Source organism: Juglans microcarpa x Juglans regia, chromosome 1D (genome assembly GCF_004785595.1).
Source record: "Juglans microcarpa x Juglans regia isolate MS1-56 chromosome 1D, Jm3101_v1.0, whole genome shotgun sequence".
Classification (NCBI taxonomy): Eukaryota; Viridiplantae; Streptophyta; class Magnoliopsida; order Fagales; family Juglandaceae; genus Juglans; species Juglans microcarpa x Juglans regia.
The window spans coordinates 14,340,318-14,349,564 of NC_054594.1; the positions used below are offsets into that span (position 1 = coordinate 14,340,318).

A 9,247-nucleotide genomic window follows, 5' to 3' on the forward strand; every position below is an offset into this window, starting at 1 on the left:
GTTTTGGATAAACAAGGTGAGTAGGAGGATTTTTATTCTCGATGTTTTCATGAGACGAAGCAAGCGTGTAGGATTGGGTAGTGAAACATTATTTTCTTCCATTTACAGCTCCACGGTCCGAGCCGCCGAACAACCCTGTGCCAGGATAATGGTAGGCTTAGCTTAGTTTGGATATATAAAATTATTTTAATTTTATATATAATATATAAGAGTATAATTGGTTCAATCCGGTCTAGTTTTGGATAAAATTTAGAATCGAACCGGTATGTACCGGTTTTACATTTTTTAAAACCGATTACGCCCGGTTATCCTCCTAAACCGGTATCTCGAGTTTTACCATTTTCCAGTCCGGTACGGTTCGGTTTTCCAATTTTTTTAAAATGTAAAAATATATAATAAAGTGTTACTTCTTGTGATAAAATGTTATTAATAATTTAATATATATTTTTTATATTTAAAGCATATGATCAATTAAATTTTCATCTTTAAGATTAAACTTTTATTTTATAACTATAATAACATTATCGTATATATAATTATATTAATAACATATAATCAAATAAATTATAAATATTCATATTTAAGATTAACATTTCATGTTATAATTTATAAATTATAATATGAAATTATTTCATATATGATATATAATTATATATAAAAATTTAATATATAATTATATATTATATATAAAACTTATATATATAATATTTTGTATAATATATAAAATTAATTTTTATATATATTTTTTAACCGGTCCGGTCCGGTCTCGGAAACTACTGAACCGAAACCAAACCGATTCCGGTCGGTTTTCAAAATATAGGAATCGGTTCCAGACCAGGCCGGTTCAAAAACTGGACCAACCGGTCCGGTTCGGTCCAATCCGATTTTTCAGTTTAAATTTACACTCCTAATAATACATAAATGTTACGTAATTATTTAAAAAAAAAATAAAGGATATTATTAAAAAAATTAATTTTTTTATATGAGTTTCATGTTTTATTCACTTTTTTTTAAAAGCGATTACAGGGTTACACAATTCATAACTACAAATATCTTTTCTCTTTTATTTTATCTTATCTTTATAATTTTTCTAAACTTTCACATAAAATGTAATAAATAATTAAAATTTCTAAATCTCAAAATAAAAATAATATTAAAAAATAATATTCTAACAATATTTTATTCAATTTTCAATAAAACATCTAATTTTATCTTAAACTATGTAACCAAACAAAATCTAATCATTAACCGTGCAATTTTTATAAAGTATTTGAAATTTGAAATTTTTATTTTTTATTATTTTCCTTTTAAGTATTTTTTAACGTCTTTAATTATTAAAAAAATTGAGAAAATATATTATTTTATTAATAACTACTTTTTTAATTATTAAATAAAAAAATAGTAAATAAATTGTAGAAATTAGGAAGTTATCATTATCCGGTGACAGTTGACACACGGGAAAACAGAGAATTTGAAAAGCTTGGTCCCGGCCCTTCGGTCCTTTGGGAGAACAGAGAAAGATCTTTACGTATATCCATCAGTAAAATATTGTTTTTCCAGAACCAGCAGTCTAGCTTTCGTTCTTCTTCCTTCTCTGCCAATCAACAAACTTCTTCAAACGGCGGCAAAAATGGTCTTTGAATTTTCAGCGAACTGCATACCATCGTCTTCTTCAATGACTCAGACTGTGTCGGTGGGAGGGGCTGAACAAAAGGAGGGCAGCATATCATGCACCACTTTCAATATTCTGGCTCCCATCTACAAGCGAGTTGATCAACAGGAGCAGGTCTGTTTTTCTACTACTGAAATCTGACTATTCTTCTCGTTATATAAGCTTCATTGGATCTCTCTCTTTTTGTTGGGGGTGGAGCAGAATCAATGTCTGCGGGAAAGCGACTTCAGGGCGTTCTGGATGGGCAGGAACAGGGCGATTTTGGATTGGTTGCTCTATGAATCGTCCTCCAATATTATATGTCTTCAGGTAACTCCCGCGCCCTTTTGCTCTTCTTTGCCTGATTTTGCTTACGAAACTGGCATGCCTTGTTCAACTTTGCTAATTTAGGACCCCTTTTTGTTTTGTGATTTTGTTTCATGGATAGGAGTTCTGGGTTGGAAATGAAGAAATTGTGCGTATGTACCAGGAGAGGCTCGGTGATGCAGGCTATGTTTCCTTCAAGCTTGCACGAACCAACAACCGTGGAGATGGTAATATACAACTTCTCCTTTAATGTCAATTTTCATATATTTCAACTTGTCCTGCACCATTCCAGTAGATGCGCTATCTAATTCTTTATTTTATTTTATTTTTACTGAGGATGCGCTATCTAATTTGCTTTTATCCAAGTAGACTTGTCAGAGTTCTCGTGAATTTCTTTTAGGGGAAAATGTTTAGTCGTCTAGTTCAGGTTTGATGATTAAGAAATTAGGTGCTGACAAAAAAATGTAGCATGTAGGCCTTCGATTTTCGCTTTCTATGCGTTAACAGAGTTATCGTGGATTTGACAGCATATCTATCTCAAATTTTCGATTTGTATTAGCTGCCAGTTCTTGTTTAGACGACATCAGATCTCACTATGAGTGTGAGTGTGTGTGTATACACCCACCCAACCACTCACCCACGCACAACACACACACACACACACACACACACAGACAGAGAGATATATATATATATATATATATATATATATATATATATATAGAGTACTGCTACATCCACATAGGAATAATACAAAACAATCCCACCAATTGATGTGGCTTCATCTGATCTGTTAGATCTATTTTACAATAAAATTAACTTTACAATCTGACGAACGACATCAAGCCACATTAGTTTGTGGAATTGTTTTTGTATAATTCCTTTGTGGCTAGAGTATCGTGTTTTTATCATATGACCTGCTCAGGAGCTAGTGTCTCATATATCAACATTACCAAGATTTTTAATTAGTTACATATGTTCAAACTTTCATTGTTGTTATGACCTAACTGGTTAGTTGATAAGATTCTTTTTATGATGTAAGTGAGCTTTTATAAACAATTTGTTTTGTTCTAGGGATTGAGATACTGTATTTGCTCCATGCAGGTTTGCTAACAGCCATACATAAGAACTACTTAAGTGTTCTTAATTATCGAGAGTTGCTTTTCAATGACTTTGGAGACCGTGTTGCTCAGCTGTTCCATGTTCAGTCAGTTATCCCTTCTTTACAAAACCAAAAGGGTAACATTCCACAAGAAATCCTTATTGTGAACACCCACTTGCTATTTCCTCATGATTCAAGTCTCTCTCTAGTAAGATTGCGTCAGGTATGCATGTTTTTCTTTAAGTTATTAACTAATCTGTTCCTGTGATCATGATTTATGTAAGTACACTAAACGTGGTTCACTAATCATGGTGTTTAATACTATATTTCTAATAGGTTTACAGAATACTGCAATTTGTGGAATCATATCAGAGAGAAAACAAGCTCAAATCAGTTCCCATCATACTATGTGGGCGAGTATCATTTTTTTCTTTTTTTTCTTTTTTCTCCGTTTGTTTTCACCCCTGAAATTTGATGTTCCATTGTTAAAAGTTCTCTTATATAACCTCTGAGATGGATATCTTTATAATGCAATCATTTGTGTTCTGCTTTATTCAGTGACTGGAATGGAAGCAAGCGTGGGCATGTTTACAAGTTCCTTAGGTCACAGGGATACGCATCATCATATGATACTGCCCATAATTATACTGACAGTGATGCAGATGCTCACAAGGTTTGGTACCTTTACTTACAATTTTAGTTCTCTTGAATTTACTTGGCTGCCCAATGCCTTAATAAATGATGCTAAATGATAATATTTTATGTTCTTTCTCATTGCATATAAAAAAAAACAAGAAGACATTGTCAATTGATTATATCTTTTGAATCTCTCTCTCTCTCTCTCTCTCTCATCCTGCAGTGGGTTAGCCATCGCAATCATAGGGGGAACATCTGTGGCGTTGATTTCATTTGGCTTTGTAATCCTAACAAGTTTCTCAAACCATTAAGAACGAGTTGGGCCGAAGCAGTTTTTGGCATAATAAAGGTGCGTAATTTTATGATCAGTAGAAATACTAACTTTTTAGGATTAGAGCATTGGCATTGGTATCTGCATATGCAAATGCAAAGACATATTTGCATAATATGACCCTTAATTTGACTGCATTGGATTATGCATCTCTATAATTTTACATAGTTATAAACAGTATTTCAACATCTTTAGAGCATTGGCAATGGCGTACCATTGCCAAGTCTAAAATTTAGCTAGGATGTTAGATTTTGGCTATAACATGGACTTATAGCTAGACTAGTCCACATTGGACTAGTTATCTTAAAGTCCAAATAATAATAAAATATTATATATTTTAATAATATATATATATTTTTTAATATTTTACAAATACAGTTGATATATTAATTAATAACGTTATTAATAAATAAAATTATTATTTTTCAACTATTTTTTCTCTCAACCTAATTATTTAATAAATATATTTTGTCAACCATTCACCTAACAATCACATATACAAACATACCATTCACATGCATAAAGGATAATGCGTGGTATTGAGTCTCCAACATACATAAAGGGGTTGTGGGACTTGCAAGAAAATGTGCTCTAGATCTACTGATACAAGCTTGAAATCATTGAAATGTTCTCATACCAGATTCAAACCAAAAATACCCAAAAATACCCAACTTGATCTATTGATACAAGCTTTTTCCCACTAAACTTTAGTCTTTAAAGTTGTTTCTGAGAGTTAAACATGTTTGCCTCCGAGGCCAGATTCCAGCACAAAAATCTCAAATCCCAAATCTCAACTCAGATTCCAGCACAAAAATACCCAAATCACAAACCAAAATACCGAAATCTCAAAGCAAAATACCGAAATCATTGAACACTTCGCATGATCATAGACCACAGACAAATACCCAAATCACAAACCAAAATACCGAAATCTCAAATTAGTTACACGGTAATACCTCAATCGTGATTTTCAAGTTCAGTTTGTAGAGAAAATGTGCAACCTTTTGGACGAGGATTCATGGGCACGGCAACCTTGCGACAGAGTTCGGGACGCGCAAACCCTAACACAGAAAAATCACTTGATGAAATGGGAGAAAATAGAAAGAGAAGGGGGAGAAAAAATCTAAGCAGAGAAGAGGGAGGAGGGGCGAGGAAGAGAAATTACCTTTTGGGCTGGAAGACGATGGCAGGACGACGGAGAGAAGGCGTCTTGCGGTTGAAGAAGACGCAGGCCTGTTTGGTGTGCGCGGGTGAAGAAGACGAAAGGTTACGGAGATGTGTGTTTCGGGATGAAGAAAGGAGATGTGTGCTTCGGGATGAAGAAATGAAAACGAGGGAAATATACGAAGAAAGAGAAAATAACGTGGGAAGATAGATGAAATAATAAAATATTAGTTTAAACCATGAATAGTAACTCGTTATGTTTGGAGAGTCCACTAATTTTACTGTAGCTGAAGTCTTTAACTTTGGACTTTTAGCTACTCCAATGTAGATGTTTTTTTTTACATATAGCTAAATTATACACTTGCATTGGCATTTGACTAGTCCATTGCCAATGCTCTTAGAGATGCACTATTCACTCCTCATTATTAATTTTTTCTCTCTCCTCCTACTCTCTTTCTCACAACTCTTTCCTCTTCTCCCTCCTCCAACAACACTAGAGAATCTTCACCTTCACCTTCACCTTCATTTCATTATTATAATATATTATATTTTTTTTATCATTTTATTATATTTTTAATATAATATATAAAAAAAAATTATAGATATATTTATTATATTTGTATTATTAATGCCAAATGTATGTAGTGGGTGCTAATTGCAAAATATATAAAAATAATAATTTTAGGAAAAAAATAAATACTAATAAAATATTATTTTATTATTTGGCTCAAAGATGCATAATTCAATGTGGGAGTTTTTGTTGATATGCAAAATCAATCTCCAAAAGATATGATTTTGCATATGCATATAGAAAAACCAATGCTAATGCTTGGGGAAGAATGTCCCTCTTGCATCTTTCCAGCCACAGGAAATGAAAACTTGTAGTTTATGCTATGTAATTGTGAATAAGAACATTTGAATTCCCCGGCAATACTCTTTGTATGATGGCCTAATATTTAAATAAAGTAATTTCGGAGTGGGATCTGCCAAGCTCCGTTATGCAAAATATTAGTTAGCTCTAAAACTTCTAGAGTGTTGATTTCTTCGTAATGGTAATTATTCTACCATGAGCTCATATTTCTGTGTAATTACTTATATCCCTGCCTTCAGATGTGACAAGAGGAGCTTCTTTTTGAAAACATGATTCAATAATAGGTACGTGTATTACAGAACTTTCACAGCAGTCTTCCCTGTGCCATTCAACTACAAACTCCACCCAGCCCCCCTCCATGCTCCTCACCACTCTTTTTCGCAATCATAACCCTTTGCAAATCTGCTTGACACGTCTAGGTTCTTGTCTTAAAGTTGTATCTAAGGCTTGTAGCATACCTATTGCAGTCTTGGTTAGCGATAAAAAAAAAAAAAAAAGAATACTTAATGCGGTCTTGGTTGGATTGAACTGATTTAGTGACGAAACTTAGAGAAGTAGGACCTATTACACAGCTTGTTTGCGGTTGTTTATTGTGATAGAATTGGCAATGGTAATGAAAACATACTATGCATGGCATGCTACAAACAACCCAATATTTTTATCCCGACAATAGTCCAAGATGGTGACATTGGTGGCAATTGTGTCTGAGACATCTCAGCCCCACTTGTTGGTGATGAGAAGTGTCAAGTGCTTGGATGTAGTGACTCTCTAGTTTATCCTTTTTACTCTTTTGTCACTTAATATGTGATTAAACTTAGGGAATGAAACTGTAGGCCACCTCTGGTCTCATTCTGGAGATTGAGTTTAGAGACTTCGTATATCTTGGTCTGGCAAGTTTAGTTCTAGAGCTATCCACACCTGACTCTGAAATTTTCCTTGGTTCCCAGTACCTGCTCCGGAAAACATCATTGGCTGAAGATGATGCATTTGCCTTTCTCAAGGGTGAGAACCATGGTGATTTTATTACATATTCTGCATTCTGTGAAGCACTGCGCCAGGTACTTATTTTTGCTACTTCAGTATCAGAGATGTAAATTCCAGTGAAATATAGGTTCACCATAATGAGCCCTCATGCAGGTGAATTTAATTGGTCTTCCCTTCGGGCTTAGTTTCCAAGAGACAAAGGATCTGTGGGCCCAAGCAGACAGCAATGGAGATGGTATTGTTGATTATGAAGAATTCAAGGTATCTTTAACTGCTAAATTGTGGAATATGTCCTAAATTTCCATCCATTTAATTGCAGTATCCAAATACAATTAAGAAGATTGTCTTTCCAATTGATCATTCTCTGAAACCCGGATACAAGAATCTGCTTGTGAAATATGCCAAATCACATCATTACTGCAAGTTAGATACAGTAAATAAGAAAATAAGTGTATGTGGTTTTACATATTGTCAATGCCAGCTTGGAGTCTCTGGGCAAGCTCGGGCATGTGTCTAGACTGGCATATTTTGAGTTTCCCCCTCTCTCTCTCTCTCTCTCTCTCACAAACACACACACACACACACAGGCTATTTGTATGATGTTCATAGCTTTAGCATGTAACATGTTCATCTGTTAACTCCATGTTGCACACCCACATGCTCAGTGACTTTGCTTTAGAATAACATGATAACATGTACTTTGTAGCAGAATATTTGGAATCCGACATGGTCAGAAGAACCAGAGGAGCATCTTGAGACAAATATAAAAAACCCAAAACAGGGTACTGATGAGAAAGCCTTCGGTTTCAAAGTGAAGAATGCGGTTTTCTTCCCCCGAGAAGTGGAGCAAGGAATGTGGCCTGAAAACTACTCTCTTTCTGATCATGCCTCACTCACTGTTGTCTTTTCACCTGCATGTCTGCCTTGTTCCCGAGTCCAATAATCATAAATAGGCACACATCTGTAGAGAGAATACTATCGAAACTAACAATCAAAGAACAATCAAATCATTGTAAATATTATATGTACAGCCCATAGAAATTCCTCTGTTGGCTGCTAACGTTCAAGACGATGAAATGCTTTGTTATGTGAGCAGTTTTTGTTTAAGCCAGTTTTTTGGGGCCAAGACAGAAAATACGTAAGTTTGTTTTATATTGTGAAACACTTTCACTGGAAAGTTGAAACAGCTAACTCAAGGGATTTTATGATGCATGTATGACTTAATTTATATTCGTATCGTTTATGATCCTTTTGTCATAAAGTGTTAATCCCATTTCATTACAGCATGGCAGGCTTATTGGTGGCAGTCGGTATTACGACTTCCAGCTCAGCGTGAAAATCCTTAAAAGTTTCTAGTTTCATTTGTAACTAATTCAAGTCGGTTATCTTACTACCGCCTTACTGTTAATGTATGTGTAAGTGTACAATTGATTCATTAATAATACATGAAATCACTTTCATTTAAAGGTTTTGATTATACAGATGAGATAAGATAAAAGTTAAAAATTAAATAAAATATTATTAGAATATAATTTTTTAATATAATTTTTGTTTTAAAATTTAAAAAAATTGATTTATTTATTATATTTTTTGTAAAAATTTGAGAAAGTTATAATAATTGTATGAGATGAAATAAGATAGTTTGAACTGTGTAACCAAATCAGGCTTTAACATGGCATCAGAGATAAATTTCTGAAGTCTCTCACGTCCGTACTTCAATGGCCGCTCCTCCCTCTTCTTTGTCTTTCTTAGTTGACGATCTTCAAAATTCTGGTTCCTTGTATCTCAGCCACTTCTTGTAGATAAACTACCAGACCTGGAGTAGGTCAATGCTGATGGTGCTAACAGCCAAGAACAAGGTCAGCTTCATTGATGGAACTTGTGTAAAACCTTGTGATGTGAATGATCCTCTGGTTTTTGCTTGGCAACGATGCAATACAATGGTTTTATCATGGTTGTTGAACGTTGTATCTAAAGAAATTGTTGCTAGTGTTCTTTACTTGAATTATGCTGAAGAAGTATGGATTGATCTTAGAGAACTTTTTACACAAAGTAACGGACCGAGAATTTTTCAATTAAAGAAGTCAATTACTTCGTTGTCTCAGGATCAAACGACTGTTAGTGCTTATTTTACAAAATCCAATGGTCTTTGGGATGAATTAGTGAATTATAAGCTGATAC

At 34.0% G+C, this 9,247-nt stretch overlaps 1 protein-coding gene across 2 annotated transcripts; it reads left to right on the forward strand.

The window, feature by feature from the left end:
- The first annotated feature begins 1,429 nt into the window (after positions 1–1,429).
- On the forward strand, positions 1,430–8,151 carry LOC121239002 (uncharacterized calcium-binding protein At1g02270-like). Of its 2 annotated transcripts, none has more exons than XM_041136129.1 (10): positions 1,430–1,786; positions 1,874–1,981; positions 2,100–2,205; positions 3,083–3,303; positions 3,417–3,493; positions 3,639–3,753; positions 3,940–4,065; positions 7,030–7,140; positions 7,220–7,327; positions 7,776–8,151. In XM_041136129.1, exons 1-10 carry the CDS (start codon positions 1,631–1,633, stop codon positions 8,007–8,009), a joined length of 1,362 nt encoding a protein of 453 aa, XP_040992063.1. In that variant the 5' UTR covers positions 1,430–1,630; the 3' UTR covers positions 8,010–8,151. The 2 variants fall into 2 exon arrangements, with proteins under 2 accessions (XP_040992063.1, XP_040992061.1); XM_041136127.1 differs by having other exon boundaries at positions 1,436–1,786; positions 7,773–8,151.
- The last annotated feature ends 1,096 nt before the right edge of the window (positions 8,152–9,247 follow it).